General features: G+C 33.3%; 4 protein-coding genes across 4 annotated transcripts; 3 read left to right on the forward strand and 1 right to left on the reverse strand.

Moving 5' to 3' along the window:
* Positions 1-11,635: 11,635 nt before the first annotated feature.
* Positions 11,636-11,818, forward strand: N7519_007967 (uncharacterized protein; the record flags this gene model as incomplete). The annotated part of the gene is made up of 1 exon (XM_057294743.1): positions 11,636-11,818. The coding sequence occupies one exon, from the start codon at positions 11,636-11,638 to the stop codon at positions 11,816-11,818; it is 183 nt and encodes a 60-aa protein (XP_057149554.1).
* A 3,565-nt stretch (positions 11,819-15,383) lies between these two features.
* On the forward strand, positions 15,384-15,602 carry N7519_007968 (uncharacterized protein; the record flags this gene model as incomplete). The annotated part of the gene is made up of 1 exon (XM_057294744.1): positions 15,384-15,602. One exon carries the CDS (start codon positions 15,384-15,386, stop codon positions 15,600-15,602), a length of 219 nt encoding a protein of 72 aa, XP_057149555.1.
* A 201-nt stretch (positions 15,603-15,803) lies between these two features.
* Positions 15,804-16,709, reverse strand: N7519_007969 (enoyl-CoA hydratase/isomerase family protein; the record flags this gene model as incomplete). Its single annotated transcript, XM_057294745.1, has 2 exons — positions 15,804-16,305; positions 16,393-16,709. 2 exons carry the CDS (start codon positions 16,707-16,709, stop codon positions 15,804-15,806), a joined length of 819 nt encoding a protein of 272 aa, XP_057149556.1.
* A 778-nt stretch (positions 16,710-17,487) lies between these two features.
* On the forward strand, positions 17,488-17,963 carry N7519_007970 (EthD domain-containing protein; the record flags this gene model as incomplete). The annotated part of the gene is made up of 2 exons (XM_057294746.1): positions 17,488-17,646; positions 17,700-17,963. The coding sequence occupies 2 exons, from the start codon at positions 17,488-17,490 to the stop codon at positions 17,961-17,963; spliced, it is 423 nt and encodes a 140-aa protein (XP_057149557.1).
* Positions 17,964-18,036: the final 73 nt, after the last annotated feature.

Raw genomic sequence — 18,036 nt, forward strand, 5'->3', positions numbered from 1 at the left:
GTTTTTTTCTTAACTTTAGCTCTAGTTCTCTTAGTATTTTAATAGGCTTATAACTAGGATTATTTAATATAGAGAATTTATTTAATAGTTTCTCTATATAACCCTTTTTGTCTATATATAGTATTTTTATCTAATAATTAATTTTAATATTATTATCTAAGAATATTAATACTATACTAATTTCTTCTATTTTTATATAGTAGCTAATTTTAGCTACTATATTTCTTATATAGCCTAAATCTTTATATATAACTAATATATTATTAATATAATATATAAGTATATACTAATCTTTAGAGTTTATATAAATACCCTTATTATAGGGGAATACTCTAAAGTTAAATTTAGCTAATATTTTAGATAGATATTTATACTAGAGTCTAGGGCTCTATTTTAGACTATATAGTTCTTTCTTTAAATAATAGCACTTTTTAGGGTTATTTTTATATACTCCTATAGGTAGGATAGTATATATATTAGTATCTATATTAGTATATATAAAGACATTTTTAATATTATATTATAGCACGTACTAGCCTTTATTAATAGCTATTAGGTTCTATTAGTATTAAGGTAGTTAATAAGAACCTACTATCTATATTAGTCTTAATTAAGCTAATATAGTTAGTTAATATAGTATCCTTTATAGTATATAATTTAGGTATTTATACTTCTATCCTATAGTTAGGATTAGCGGTAATTCTTCTAGAGTTTTCTCCTCTAGTTAATACCTTATTATTATCCTTATTAGGAGATATAGGATCTATATTAACCTTTTCTAAACTTATAAGCTTAGTTTCTTTATAGGGACTATTTTTATAATAGGGATTTATATTTCTAGGTAGTCTCTCTAGAAATTTATTTTTATATATTATAATATCCCTAGACTATAGGCTTATCTACCTTTTATAGTCCTATAGCTTATAGTATTTATAATTACTATAGCCTATAACTATAGTTTCTTCCTTTCTAGAAGATAGTTTAGTTTTATACTTATTTATATAATAATAGGCTAAAGAGCCCTAGACCTTAATATTTTATATATTAGGTCTTTTATTATAAAATACTTTAAAAGGTATTTTATACTTTAATACTTTATATAGAGACCTATTATAAATATAAATAGTAGCCTATAGTATTTCTCTTTATAAATAGCTAAGGCTTTTTAATAATATAAATAATACTCTTACTCTATTAAATAGAGTAAGATTTATTCTTTCTATTAGCCTATTAGGCTCTTTAGTATAACTAGGAGTAATTATATAGTTAATACTATATTTAGTTAAAGCTAATTTAAATTATTTATTTATATACTCTCTACTATTATTAGTAAAGAGTTCTTTAATTCTCCTATTAGTAGTATTCTCTATTAAAGCCTTATAATTTTTAAATACTTTATAAATATTATCTTTATTATATAGTAAGGTTATCTATAGATATCTAGATTTTTTATCTAAGAAAGTAATATAATATCTATATTTATTATAGATAGGTAATAAAGGTCTACTTAAATCACTATATATCCTATCTAAGATTTTATATTTAGTAGGATTATCTAATTTCCTATAGATATTCCTATTATCTTTAGATAATAGGTATACTTTATATTTTTCTTTAAGAAAAGCTTTAATTACTTTTAGAGATATTTTTATCCTTAAAAGTCTTAATAAGAGTATTCTTAGGGTCTATATATTAATATACCCTAATTTTATATACTATAATTTAATAGTATTAATAATACTATTTTTAATAGTTTTATCTAAAATATAACTATTATTACTTTTAGTAGTTATACTAAGGTAATTAATCTTAAGTATTAATAGTTTTCTTTAATATAGTAGTATTTATATAATAGAGGTTATCCTTTTTATTATTAATAGTAACTATTTTCTTTAATAGTATATATAAATAGGCTTTATTTTTTATAAATAAAGCTATTAAATTATATAACTAGTAAATACTTATTAAATTTATATCTAAATTAGATATATAATATATATCTTTTAATAAGTATATATAACTAATATTAGATTTTATATATATATTACTTTTATAGGTTACTTTAGTTATATTAGCCTTACTCTACTTTACTAAAGTAGTAATAGGTTTATAATAAGAATAGTATTCTAATTTATATATAGTACTAATAGTAGTAGTACTATTAAAAATAAAGTCTACTTTTCTATTTATAGGATTTAGTCTTATATTATCTAGTAGCCCTTTAGTATCTAATATAGTACTATATATTAAAAGTAGATATACTTCTTTATATTTATAAGTATTATCTATATCTAGTAGTTAATTACTAGCTTTTTTAAAAGGCTGATTTTTAATACTAATATATAGATTTTTATCTAGCTTATTAACTAGATCTAGTATATTAATATCTTTAATAGTAGATTTAGGTATATCTACTATATTAGATATAGTATAATTATTTATTTTAGCTTAATTAGTATTTTTAGAGCTATTAGCTTTATTAGCTAATTTAGCTCTATAAGATTCTCTAGTAGCTAAAATAGGTAGCTTAATAGCCTTTTTAGCCCTTTTATCTCTAGGTTTCTAGCTTTTAGGTACTAGATTAGGAAATAATAGCTAGTAATTATTAGTATTATAACTAATAACCTTATAATACTAATAATATTTTCCTTTAAAAGGCTTATTTTTATATAACCTTTAATATTTATATAATAACTTCTTTTATAAATATAAGATTCTCTTCCTCTAGCTTTATTAATTAGGCTAGAAAATAGAGATTTAATAGTATATATATTAGGATTATTTCTTAATAATTAGGTTATATTTTAAATAAACCTATTATAGTTTTTATTAAGACTATTTAGGACTTAGGCTATAACTATCTAATTAGATAGGTCTATACCCTTTCTTTTAAGGTTATCTACTAGTATTTTAACCCTATTAAAATACTCCTCTATTAAGTTAAAATCACTTAATATAGTATTAAAGAAATCTTTTAAGGTTAAATATTTAGTAGTAAACCCTTTAGAATTATATAAGGCTTTAAAATATAGCTAGGCTTTATAAGCACTTTCTATATCTTTAAGATATAGTAGTAGTCTATTATTATAATAAAGCTTTAAAATAGATATAGCTTTATTATTTTTCACTCCTATAAGAGTTTCTATAAGGGTATATAAATTATCTTTTATTAGGGTAGCTAATAGACTAGATAATATAATTCTCCGATCCTTTTAATTTAGGGAGATATATCTTCTTTAAAGAGGATATAGAGAGATATAATATTAGAGTAGTACTATATACTATTAATAGTATATAGTACTTTAAATATATATACTATATTAAGATATAGTATATAATATTTATATACTATCTAGAGTAATATACTATAGTAGTATATTAATATCGGAGATAAATCGGAAATAAATCGGTAAAGTCTCGGCCTTTCTTTAATAGGAAATATATACCTATATTTCCTAAATAGGAAATAGGTTACTAGCCGGGCTTATAACCTATAAGTAATTTAGTAGATAATATATTATAGTCTAATATAGACTCTAACATATTAGGGGAATCCTATTATATATAATCTTATATAATAGGATTATATAAGATATATTAGTAGGGTTATACTTATCCTAAATAGGAAATAAGATTATAATAGAGATTAGAATAAATTAAGAAGTTAGTTATATTTTATTAGGAATAAAACTTAGGCATACTTTTATAACCCTTTTTAGGAGGCAAATCTAAGATAATCTATAATATCTTTATAATATCTTTATTATCTTATTATTATACTAGGAGGTTCTCTATATTATTAATCTTACTATATAGTATCTATCTAGGGTAACCTAAGATAGTACTGGTAAGATAAATATAGTTTTCCTTCCCTCTATAGTATGCCTTACTAATATAATATATATACACTATTATACTAACAGTCTACTAGTTAAAGTAAGCCCTATATAGACTTTATAACTTAGCTACTCTCTAGAATAAAGAGCTTAATACTAGGCTAAATAAAATCGGTTTCTATATACTCGATAATAATCTATATATATATATAAAGAAGTATAGCAATTCTATATAGTTTCTACTAGTATATATAGTTAACTCTATTACTACCGCTCCTATAGATAGAGAGGTAGATTAGACTTTTTAAAAGGTAAAATAGTAGTTCGAAATTAAAGATATAGGGGAGCCTTCTCGCTTCCTTAGTAGTACTATTTCCTAAGATTATAAGAAAAAGACGATTTAAATATTATAGAAAGCTTACACTCTAGAAGCTCTTCGCTTAGTAGAGATATTAGTATATATATCACTCCCTATCCCGCTATCACTAAATAGGAAGTAGGAAATGAATAATAAAGACCTAGAGCTTCTTCTCTATAAAGATAAATATATATAATATAGATCTCTTATCGGTAGACTAAATTAGCTAGCTATTAAAATAAGACCGGATCTTAAATTCGCTATTATAAAGCTTTAATACCGCGTAGCTTTACCTATAATAAATAATATAGAAGCTATATATATAATTTATAAATACCTAAAAAGGATAACCGAGCTCTATATTACTCTCGGAAAAGTCTCTAATACGATATTTTTTATATATATAAACGCCTTATATAGTAATTAGTATAATACTAAATCTATAGAAGGTACAATTTAGTTCTTTAGAGGAGCCCCGATATACTAGTACGCTAGAAAATAAACTATTATAATACTATCGTCTACCGCTATAAAATAGTATATATTAGATAGACCTATACGAGATATATAGTGGTTTTCGAAAATAGCCACTACCTTTAATCTATAGAACGCCGGAGAACTAATCGTGATCTTAACCGATAATATTAATACCTAGTTACTAATAGGAAAGAAATCGTATAAGAATAGCACTCGTTAGTTTAATATAAGGTGGTTTTTTATTAAAGATATAATTTTCTAAGATAAAATCGATCTATAGAGAATCGATACGAAGAATAATATTACCAATAGATTTATAAAGCCGCTTAAGAAGGAGTAATATAAACGATTTATCTAAATACTAGGTCTTAATTAATCTATATATAAAATTTCTAGGTAGAAAGGAGGTTTTATAAAACGTAGGAAAACGATAGAAAATAGCAAAAATAACGAGAGGTTTTTTATATAGAGAGTCAAAAAGGTTATATTATAGTAGTCAGTCCTAAAGGGGGGTGTTAGAGCAGTCACGTGATCAGCATATGATTATCACGTGACAGCCCGGGTCCCAGGACTTCCAGTTTAGTGTAGATAGCTTCCTCTCTCTCTTCTTTTCCTCTCCAGAGTCCAATACAGTTTCCCCTGTATCATTTTCATTACTGCGTAGCCTTCTATCTCGCTAACATATATTAATAAGAACCTTAAGAAAGGTTATATCCGAGCCTCGAAGTTACTAGCTAGATACCCGATTATCTTTATACTAAAGAAAGATAGAAGTCTTCGACTTTATATAGATTACCGATATTTAAATTCGATTACTATTAAAGACCGATACCCTCTACCTTTAATTTATAAGATTTAGGATCGAATTTAAGGAGCTAAGTACTTCTCGAAGTATAATATTACTAATATATATTATTATATTCGGATTAAGCTAGGATATAAATAGAAAATAGTATTTAAAACTAAATATAGATACTATAAATATTTAGTTATATCTTTCGGCCTTACTAATATATTAGTAATATTCTAACGCTTTATCTTTAGCGTTCTTAAGGAATATCTAGATATCTTTATTATTATATATCTAGATAATATCTTAGTATTCTCTAAAACGTTTAAAGATTATATTAAATATAATAAGTTAGTATTTAGTAAGTTAAAAAATATAAAGGTCACTTTTAAACTTAAGAAATATAAGTTTTATATCTAAGAAATAGGATTCTTTAGATATTATATTAGCCTAAATAAATTAGATATAGAAAAAGATAAGGTTAAAAGTATTTTTAAATAGTCTATACTAAAGAATATTAAAGAAGTATAGCAATTTCTTAGACTTATATACTATTATTAGAAGATTATTAATAGCTATACTAGTATAATAACTAGACTCTACCGATTTACTAAAGAAAGATAAACTTTCTAATAAAATAAAATAGTAAAGGAATTATTTAATAAACTAAAGGAACTATTAAAATAGTAAACGATTATAGTAAACTTTAATTATAATTTACTAATTATATTAGAGATAGATATATTAGACTACGCTCTAAAAGCTAGACTAATCTAGAAAAAAGAAGATAGGACTTTTTAACTAGTTATATTCTAATCTAAGAAGATAATCTTTATAGAGCTTAACTATAATATTTATAATAAAAAACTATTAGTTATAGTATTAGTATTCTAAGTCTAGAAAGTATATCTAGAAGAGGTAAAGTATATAGTAATAGTATAGACCGATTATAAGAACCTTATATTCTTTATAATAATAAAGGTTCTTATATAATAATAAATATAATAGGCTAAAATCTTAGTATAATATAATTTTAGGATTAAATATTATAAGGGAATAGAGAATAGCTAAATAAATATATTTAGTAGACGACTAGATTATAAGATTAGAACTAAAATAGCCGAACCCGCTATATTAAAATAGAACTAAGATAGAACTATCTTATATAATAAATAGATTCTAGCTATAATAGTAGAAATCTAAGATAAATTTTTATAATAAATCCGAGATATATAAAAAATAGACGAAATATTATAAGATAATTATTAGATAAATAACTAAAGATAGTAAATCTATTTAGGATATAACCGGAATAGTCTATATATATAGATTAATATATATTCTATTATTATTTAAAAATAAAGTTATTCGATAATACTATAATAATCTTATATATAGATATATAGAAGTAGAAAAGACTATAGAATATATTTTATAAAATTACTATTTTCTAAATATAAACTAAAGGATTAGATTTTATATTAGTAAATATAATATATACTAAAGGAATAAGCTAATATAATATATACTATATAAAGAATTATAGTTATCTAAAACGCTAATAACTCTATAGGAATAGATTATAATAGACTTTATTATAAAGCTACTAGTCTTAGAAGGATATAATATAATTATAGTTATAGTTAATAGGCTTATAAAATATACCTATATAATCCTAACTACTAAAACTATTAACTTAGATCGAATAGCTAATCTAATACTATAATATATAGTTATAAACTATAGATTATTATATAAGATTACTTTAGATAAAGATAAGCTATTTATATCGAATATATAGTAGTTATTTATAGACTAAATAGATATCGAGCTAAAATACTCTACTATATACTATTTATAAACTAATAGATAAATAGAGAGAGTAAACTAAATAATAAAATAGTATCTCCGATACTATATAAACTACTAATAGAATAACTAAATAAGACTATTACTAATAATATAACTAATATATAATAATATAGTATACTCTATAATAAAGAATTACTATTTTATATAAATTATAGATATAATCTTATAATATTTAAAGAACTAATTAGTAAAATAGCTATAGTAGAAATAGTAAAGCTAAAAGCTACTAAACTTAAATAGTTATATTTATAACTATTTAGAGATATTAACTTTATTAATCTAAAAATAAAGAAATATTATAATTAATAATATAAAAAAGGCCCTAATCTAAAGAGGGGGGAAAAGGTTTATCTTTTATACTATAATATTAAAACTAAACGATCTAATAATAAATTAGACTATCTATAACTAAAACCGTTTAAAATTAAAGAAAAATTAGGACTAGTTAGCTACCGATTAAAGCTATTATATAATATAAAAAGACTCTATCTAATATTTTATATCTTATTACTCGAATCTATATTAAAAAACGCTAAATTTACTATAAATATAGAAATTAAAGAAAAAACCGAAAATAAATATAAAGTTAAAGAGATTCTAAAAATAAAATAGATAAATAGAAGATCTTACTATCTAATAAAATAGAAAGGATATAATATCTCTAAAAATATATAGGAATCTATTAAGAATCTAAAGAGCTACCTTTAGCTAGTTTAATAGTTCTATTAGAAGAATCGCCGACTAAAAAAGATAAGTCTATCCTCTCTAAAATAGAAAGAGATAGGGGACTAAATATCTAGATTAGAGTAGGGTTCTTTAATATAATAGTAAGGGCTTAAATATTATATTTATTAGCGAGGCGATCTAGCTTAATAAGATCTTTAATAGATAGAGGATCTTTAGTATCTAACTACTCTATTAATATAGAATTATAATCTAATATCCGATTATTCTAGGAATATAAGAATTAGCGCTATTTATATAAATATATTATTTTTATTATTATATCTATTTACTATTCTTTAGCCTAAGTAAGCTCTTTATTAATTTTCTACTACTTATATAATATCTTTTATTATTTAATTTCGCTTTAAAACCTTTTAGCGTACTTTTAACCCTAATAAATATATCTAATATAGTTATAATATTTAAGATCCGCTATATAGAAGATACTATAGGAAAAGTAATATTTATAAAGATATTTAGTAACTAAACTATTTATTAGAATTAATCGATATTAAATAAGACTATTTTATTTTTAAGTTATATTATTAACTAATATAGTATAAAAGATATATAACTAAAAAATAAGAAAAATAGAAAAGAAAAATAATCGATATTATTTATCTAAAAGGTAGTTAATAGTTTTAAAAGGCTTTAAAGATAAAATCCTAAAGGAAAAGGAGATAATATTATAGAACTACCTATTACTAATCGATAGTATTTTATTAGGTATATAGATAGGCTATTAAAAGCTAACTAATCTATCTATTAATAGATTATATATAGTATCTAATACTCTAATATCTCTAAATATTTAGAAAAAAGAATCTATTTATACTTAGTAAACGGAAGTATAATTAAGCCTAATTAAACTTACTACTAGAAAGATTCCGATATATATATACTTTAGGGTATCGGATATCGCTTATACTAGGAATCACTATATATAGAACTAGAGATATATAACTATAACTCCTATATTAACTTTAAGAAGTATATATAAAAGTATATAGCGGCTTTAGTAGTAACTCTAGAGAGTCACACTAGGAGTAGGAAGCGAAAGATATATAAAGACACTTATTTATATATCTAGTTTAGTTCTTTATCTTTAATTATATATTATTACTTATATTTACCTTTTAGATTACTAGTAACTCTCTTACTTAATTATAATTTAATAACACTTATAAATAGACTAATACTCCGGTATAGATCTATTCGGCGCTCTACCTAGCACCGTTCCTCGATACCTTAAAAGGACCTAGTCTATAGTAAGGCTTATTAGGCAATAGTACGGTTAAGAGTACAGATCCTTAACATTAGAAACCTAAGCGGTATAAGGCAAGTATACCCGGAACCCTTCTAACCTAACTGTGACCAGTTGGTAGTGCGTAACAAAAGTGATATATTACCGAATCCTTAGGGCCTTAACTTATATTTAATATATTTACTTCTATAAAATCTTTAATAACGTTTATACTATATAGTAATAATATATAAAGTGATATTCCGGATCTATAGTAACGATATATAACTTAAGTACCCTTTAGTTACTACCTTTTAAAAGAAATATACCGCCTAACTAAATAGCCTTAAATAATTATACCGATTAACCTTTTAAATATTAGTAAGGTTAGGGTAGGTAGTATTAGGGTATAAAAGCTTATATACTATCACTATATATTAGTAGTATATTTTAGTATTAGAGTCTAAGAACCGATTAAAGAGTGTAGGTAGTGATACTAGTTTTGGGACGTAATATAACTATTCTAACTTCTTAGGAATTATTAGTGAACATTTTATAGATAGATATAATATAGATAAAGATCTAATAGAGAAAACACTATATATATTAATAGATACAAAGAGAAAGAGAGAGAGAGAGAGAGCGTATAGGCAAACTATCCGGGTTATTATACCTTAGGTATCTAGTATCTAACATTCTTCTAGAGAGTGTATAAAAGATTTATTAAAATAATATGATTATATACAATCTCTGATAAGTAAAAGACATTCTTATCGGCTAATATTCCTAGAGTAGATAAAGGACTTAGACAAAATTTTTAGCTTAGCCTCGCTATCTATATTCTATATTTTATAATATAATTGATTTCTATCTTTAAAATATATATATAACACTCTCCTATCTTAGGCTTTTAGGAACTGTCTTAAGTCAAAGCCTATAAGCTAACACTTTACTAATTTAAGCCGATATAAGGAAAGTAAAGGGATAGAGGATATAAACCCTAGAGACCTAAGGCTTTCTATTAGCGTTAAACTCTTAACTTTTACTAAAATAGCCTTTACAATTTCTAGGATATTATTATCTTTAGTGGCTAGTTTAGAATATATCCTATTAATCACTATATAGTTTAAGGTTAATCCCATAGACTAAGTAATAGCTATACCCCTAAATACCGCCTTAAGGTAAACAAAAAGTGGGTCCCTAAGAAATATATAATTAGAGAACTAAAGAAGCTAATCTTCCTTTACTCTATAAAAGGAGAGCTTAATAGTATTTAGGTTAGAGAGGTACCGAAATGATTCTATAAAAGTATAGATATCCGTCCGCTCTTTTAAAAGTAAACTCTAAGCTCTTATAAGTTCTTTAAAATATCTAAAATATTGCCTTATAGGAAAACTGCTTTCCTCGGAGCTCCTACCGGAAATCTTCCTAATCTCTTATATACTCCTATAGTATATAAATATAAATAGAAAAATAGTCCTAATATAGGATTACTAAAAGGATTAGTAAAGAGCTAGATAAAGAGCTAAAAAATCATATATATAGATCGACCAATTCTAATATATTATAATAAAGTATTCTCACGTATTATACTAATAAAGAAATTATAAGCCCTTTTAGCTTCTTATCCCTTTTTCTATAAACTCGACTTTAAATATATAGAAGATATCTAAGGTGCTAACCGATCTATATCTTCTATTCACAAGCGAAAACGATCTTGAGTAGTAATCGAGGTCAACGACAATCAGTGTTAGTAGCTCGAAAGGTAGATCCGCGAAAATTGTTATATTACTTCGAAGCTAGGAGAGCCTGACGAAAGTGTGTATCAAGGAATTCCCTAGCAGGGAGTGGCTTATCCTGATGCCCGTCCGCCTGACGGAGAGTGACCAAGGCACCGTTTTGAATATGCGGATGAAGAAAACTATTGAAGCGACAGTATTTTTTTACGACATATTTGTTTGTATTCTCCTAAAGAAACATAATTTAGTATAGCTGTGTATTCGTCTCGAAAGCCTTACCGTTGGTTGGAGCGCGAGTTTGAATTCCTGGAACTCGACATGCACATGATTGTGCAGCGTGATTCCGTTTTCCACGTCATTTATCTTTGCAACTCGCATTGTTGCTTTCATCTGTGGGAAGGCAGTGTAGACCGATGCCCACTTCACAGCAATATTGTGATCATCCTATCAAAAATAGCAATATGTCACATATGTAACTGGCAAGTTTGGTATATCATATTACCTGTTTGTCAAATCCCGCTAACGAGAACGGGATTATATGATGCATCTCAAGTTTCCCCCAGCGCTCACCCTCGACCTCGCCGTTCTTTACCCATGTTCTGTTACTACTCCGCTTATGGCACAGCGGTGACCATCGCGGTCTATACAGCCCTTCACAAAATCCGGAGAATGGGTCTCGGGGTCGGGCAGCTTCGCTTCTACGTTTTGAACGCTAGCCTGGCAGCCGTGGTGCGGAGATGGCGTAACGCAAGGAGTCTTTCCGGTCGAACGGACTAGAGAGAAGATGTTAGCAAAAACGGTCGTGTGTATCGACCAGACAATTGTAATATAAACTTACTGGTTTCGATAACTGTAGTTCGAAAGTTGTCGAAGACTTCTCATAGAGTTTCGTCATCCTTTGCGATAATGATGTCGCCGGCTAACTGACCTCTACCCCCTTCCGGGAGCCAGTTTAACGCTGCGTTTAGCGTCTTACTGAGACACTGCGCATTTGAGCGACTGCAACATTCGTATTTTTAATACGAGATTTGGCTTGACTTTTTAGCTCCTCTCAGTTGCTTTCGTTAGTTAGCTCGACGGAGGCGATGCTCGGGACGGTAGAGGGAGACCGACGTGTGGGATTGAATCGACGGCGTTTGCGGTGGGTCGGAGTGGGAGACTCAAGGTTAGTCGACGCGCCTGGCTGCGAAGAGGCGGGGCTGGAGGTAGGCAGTCGGAGATCTAGGTTGCTCATTGAAGGCGCCGGAAAAGTGGGGATCGCCTTTCGATGGCCGAACCAGCCATAATGGAAGAGTTCAGTAGCTCAAGACGAGATTGGCTAGATCTGACCTGCTCGTGAGGAGGTTGCGAATAGAAGGAATACGGACTGAAACGCGAGAGGTCAGGTCTTGGGAGCCGGAACTCTAAAGATCGGACTTGCCCAAAGTTTATATGGGGGCGTTGTCTGGGGGTGTTCCTGTCTAACAGAGTTTCTTCGCCTTCAATTTGATGGAGGTTCCATTTTGATTCAAAGATAAGAACAAAGGTCTTGAAACGAAGCAAGAGTGACGAAGGAATGAAGAAAGTGCCCAGTATAGATTGATTGTGGATTCTGACCTATCCCGAGTCCGTCTATAGGCTTGGCAGTTCCCGGGAACACGTTCAAAGAGACTAGATTCCTTCGGAAAAGGGACGGGCTTCGATAGCATCCCTGCGGGAATCTCCTCGCGGCTGTCCTTGAGGGCCTCGGGGGCCTTAGGAGGCGGACCGGCTTTGACATCATCCCCCTTTGGGGATCTCCTCGCGGGTCTCCTTGGGCTGCTCGCCCACAATGACATCTTTGGGGCTATTTTACGATACATTAGCCTCTGTGCATAAATAGGCAAAGATCTGCAATATAGTTTCCATGAGAATCATGGTTTACCACTTACCGGGTATCCTCAAGATCCTCGCTCTCTTGGAGGCTGGCCTCCTCCAAAGAAAATAGCCGGAGCCAGCAAGGCAGTCACGACGATCATAAGGCTCTTCCAGATGAAATTTGATGAAAGGACTAGAAGAATATGATGGATATGAGAGCCTCTAAGAGGAAAGTGATTCTGTAAGAGGAAAGTACAGGATGCAAAAGAATCTTTCTACTTTGATGTATACCTAATAACGTAAACTGTCTCAGAGCCCCTTCAACGCACTTGCCAACCCACTACCTACACGGACATCTTTGTCACGTCTCAATGAAGCTACCGCGCTCATTTATCACTGAAGAATGAGAGCTGAGAAGCTGGTGTGGAACATGCTCATTCAAAAAGTCGAAATCCTGAGGAGTAAAAGAAATGCCCAGTGGACCTCACGAAACAGCCATCGGTGATTTCAACTATGTCTTCGACAGTTGGAGAGGACTAGTTGATGGGAAATTTCCACCTGATTCGACAGACGGAATGACGGTTAGCGGTAGTCTCCGTCTTCATCTCCCTACAGCTTCACCTACCGAGCACTAAAGGTACCTAAACTTTCTACTTGCTATCACGGCTTTTCGAGCATCTCTAACTTCACTTTAACTTCACTTTAATCTTACCGTTCAGTTCGCCCATCTATTACATATCACTACCTACATAGCGACCTCTCGAAGCGCAGATGAAAGCGCACCTCAAATTCTCAAAGGATGCCTCTCTTCTCGAAAAGGGCCCAGATATAACTCGAAGCTCTGCAATCCATCGCACCACCTCCGTCGACTAGCTTGGCGTATGGAACGGGTTCGAAGCCGATGTACGCCAGGCTTTTGACCGTCTCCGTTAAAGGAACGTAGCTGTCCCATATGTGCAGTGCAGACGGCAGAGCACGTACATGTCGGCGACGAACACAGGGTCCAAGGACGCTTCCAAAAAAGAGTCGGACAGATCCTTAGCCACATCGCCCATCGCAAACGCCGTCGACTCAATCCCCCACGTCGGTCTCCCTCTACAGCGACGGTCAACATTCGCCGTCGATAGTCCTCGAAGTGGCATACACAGAATCCAGGGCACACCTTGAAGACGACTACGGATTAAATAAAAGCGAAACGGGGAGAACGCTGCCGTGCATCCCGCACCGCTATCCAAAATTTGGAAATCCGGAAATCCAGTGGAGAAAAAGAGTCAGTTCAAGGACATCTTCATATCTCATCCAGAGATATTCATCTTCGGCCGAAGCAGAAGCACGATTCGGGACAAATCTCCGGACTGTTTGTGGACCCCAATCCACTCACGGTGCGGATCGCTAAGGTCTCGTTTGCTTATGACCACGCCAAATAAATAGGAAGAAAAAGACAAAAGGTCGTTAAGACGACTATCTTGCCTTGATGGAAGATTTCGGCAAGGAAAGCTTCCCTTATTCGAATGTTGTCGGGTTGCACCAGGTATATCACAATCTAAGCTATATCAACGAGGGCCTAGGGTGATTAAACCAGGTTCTTGTCTCCATACTCAAACTTTTACTAATTCAAAATTATAGTTATGATCAGCCACCGATCAGCATCGCTGTCGTCGAAGTGGACTGGTCTGAGATACGGAATACAGAAAACTGCGTCGCAAAAACACTACATCGACGTCATCCGTGCTACTGTCACATCCTGCTATGAGCTTGGCTACTGGGCTTAATGTTATGGAAAGCCCTGGAGGTGAAGGCTGCACTGCGAATGTCAACGCATAAACGTGGGTCGGCGTATACTCTGGAAACGGCATCACCTTAACAACCTTGCCGAACATCGTGCAGATGCAACCAAGAAGTGGGTCCAAAAGACCTACTTATTATGGACAAACGGGACGCTATCGACGACGCCGAATAGCAAACCAAGCTCGCAAGCCCCTACACGAGGGCCACCTAAGCCGACTCTGAATGGATCAGACCGTGTGGTTCCGAGCCAGCGGACCGATACTCATTCGCGGATCGAGGCGATGCGTGGGATGCGCATTGGAAGGGTTCGACCCCGTCAGGAAGTTATGCTCGCTCTCAAGGGGTTGCAGGTCAGGCTAACACTACGCCCTACATCGAACGCACGTCACATCGATACCATTTTCATGCGCGCTGGCCGGCTGATTTCAACACCGACGGGGATGTGAAACCTAATAGGTGGCCCATGGGGGAGCCGGTCATTTTGTGGGCCTTCGGCTTGCCGTTCCTGGCCGTCTATGGAGACTACTACGTGCTCGCGGGATCCGACCTCCGACAACACCCGTGGCTACTGGATAAAAAGACACGGCATGACGCCTTGGCCTCGTAGGGTTTCCACTCCGGCCAATTGTTGGCCCCCGCCTTCCAACCTCAATCACCGACGAATACGAGCCTACACCTTGAGTATGACACTCATGACCCGTGCCTTACGCAATTCGACATGGACGAGCAAGGACTGGGCCCTGGCTGTCCTGGCACACTTACAGACCGCAGACTGGGTTCACCAACGGTGTGGATCTCCGACAGAGACCCGAAGTTCATCCGTGGGTTCTCGAAATCGATGTTTAACGCGCTGCGTGTCACTCTGTTTTTCACCACGGCCTATCACGCACAGGCTGATGGACAGAGCTTTATCTTAGCCATGTATCAGCAGTACTGAACAATGAGCCTTGATTGTCGCCCACACCAAAACAAATAGCTATATTACATGTTGACTGATTAGTCTTCTTTAATTCAGATACATGGAACGACACGATAGAGCCGAGTCGTCGGTCTAAATGGTTAAACCAAGGATAGGTATATGTACACACTCCAGTATAATATCAACAAGATAATCCAAGAATACTTACATTCCACCCCCTCAAAGCTTCGCTTTCCCATTATTCTCGAACTGTTGTACAGCCTTCAACCCTCTTTCCCGGACAGCTTCGTTCTTATCTTCAACCTTTTCCCGCCACTCCAAGTTCCCAGCATGGTCATCCAACCCGCTCAAGACCCGAGAATACATCTCCTCTTTCATGGTACCGTAGATACCAGTGGCGGCCTTAGTCTGAAGCTTGCGCGTCTGGATCAGCGAAAGCGCTTCCTCAGCTCCACCAACGGCGTCAACAATACCAGCCTGGAGCGCATTGCGTCCACCAAAGCGATGAGCTTCAAGAACAACACTTCGGAAAGTGACTGGCGTCAGCTTCTCGCGGAAGATAGACATCATGGGCGTCTGAAGCGGGACGCCGAATTCCAGCTCGTTGATACAGACAAATCCACGATCTGGATTCATGATTCGGTAGTCATGGTACATGGCCAACATGAAGCCAGCAGCAAAAGCGTGTCCATTGAGTAAACACACTGTTGGCATGGGGTATCTAGACCGTTTGTTAGTGTTTCTTTTCTTTCTTTTGGAAATTATGCATGACTAGAATGTATTCTCATGCATGTGAAACAAAACGTACGTCAACAGCCGTCGGAACAAGCGCCACAACCAGTTCTCGAGGAACCCTTCGGTTTTCCCGACAATATCCAGATCAAGTCCATTGCTGTAGAACTTGGCAATTCCACTGGTCGTAACTACAACGCCTTTGGGATAGCGGTGCTCGACAATGTCCAGTGCGAGCAGTAGAGCATCAATGAAAGTGGGTGTCAGCCGGTTATCAGGGGGTGAAGTAAATGTAAGCACGTAGATGGTCTCGTGCTCCTTCGCTGTGCTAGGGTTTGTGCAGACGATCGAGCCTCCGGTAGAGCTGATCGGTACGGTGAAGAGGGTCGTCATGATGGGATGTTTGCGGCAAGAAGGTGGTTGAGGAAAGACGATATCTTCAAATACGATCTCGGCTCTCCCTCGGGACTTGAATACTAATCAGACCTCGGCGCCATCACATGCGATGATGTCATCACGTGATGGTCGACGCCGTGGCTTAAAGACGCGTTGGTGGTCGTATTTGATTATTTTGAAGGTCTATTTATGTTCATTTTAATGCAGGAAAGGATAAATGTTATGCTGGCCCAAATACAACCTCTTCATGCTCCTGGTACGCCTTCTCCACATTGTCATTGATAATGATCTTATCGTTGCTTTGAGCGTCGGCATATTCAAGTTCGACTTTAGCCCGTGCTAGCCTTTTCTGAGTATCCTCTTCGCTCTCAGTACCCCGACCTCTGAGACGCGCCTCAAGGGCCTCAAAGCTCGGTGGTTTGATAAAAACATAATGTCGGGATTTGGGGCCCGCGGACTATGACCTGATCATTACATATGTGAAACTGAACAGACTCGTTCAGTGAACGTCTTCTTTATTAGTCGCTCAGCGCTGTAACTAATTCCTTTCTAGTGCACGCTAGGTATGTGTTCCTGTCTAATTCTCTTGCTAGGTGTTGGCTCCGCGATATGAAGTTGAAGATGATTCTCTCCCTGGTAGTAGACCTTGCATAGTAGCCCCGGGTGTCACCGGCAAGGAACCAAAGATTCAAAAATGGAACCCTCCAGCGCCATATTGTAAACAAATGAACCTCCTCTCAAGTATCATATTGTTACCAACCACAAGACCAACAAGATGTCTGAAGCCCCGGAGCGCCGACCTGTAAAATTCACAATTACGCACTACCGCCATCAACATCACTCCCATGAGGCATTCATCAAGTGGATGGTCGAAGAGCACCTACCTCTCGTAGTGCCCATCTTCACTAAACACAAAGTCGTTGAATACTCGCTCGTGAGTAGTTGTCGCACTCTGAGCTGCAGCCATGGCTGACCTCTGTTATATAGTTCGTCACACCTCCTTCTATGAATGACGCACTGAAACAGGAATTTGTACAGCTTCGACCGAGCTGGGATGTTGCTGACTTCGACTGTTTCATTGAATATACACTTCCCGATGTGGCAACGATCAAGAATATTATGTCGGATGCTGAGTGGCTGATAGCGGTCAAGAAACAGGATGACTGGGTTCAGGTCTCCAAGGCTTTGGTTTCCGTGGGGTTCTCTACCCCGTATGTGTTGAATGGAAAGCCGGTGAACTTGCCGAAGTGACTGGGCATAGGGCTGGGAGTAAAAGTCAGGCATAGACAGCCAATTTGCCATTGTTAGATCTCCGGGTGGATTT

Source organism: Penicillium mononematosum (genome assembly GCF_028829835.1).
Source record: "Penicillium mononematosum strain IBT 11891 chromosome Unknown utg000003l:1.0-8172316.0:1.0-8177699.0, whole genome shotgun sequence".
Classification (NCBI taxonomy): Eukaryota; Fungi; Ascomycota; class Eurotiomycetes; order Eurotiales; family Aspergillaceae; genus Penicillium; species Penicillium mononematosum.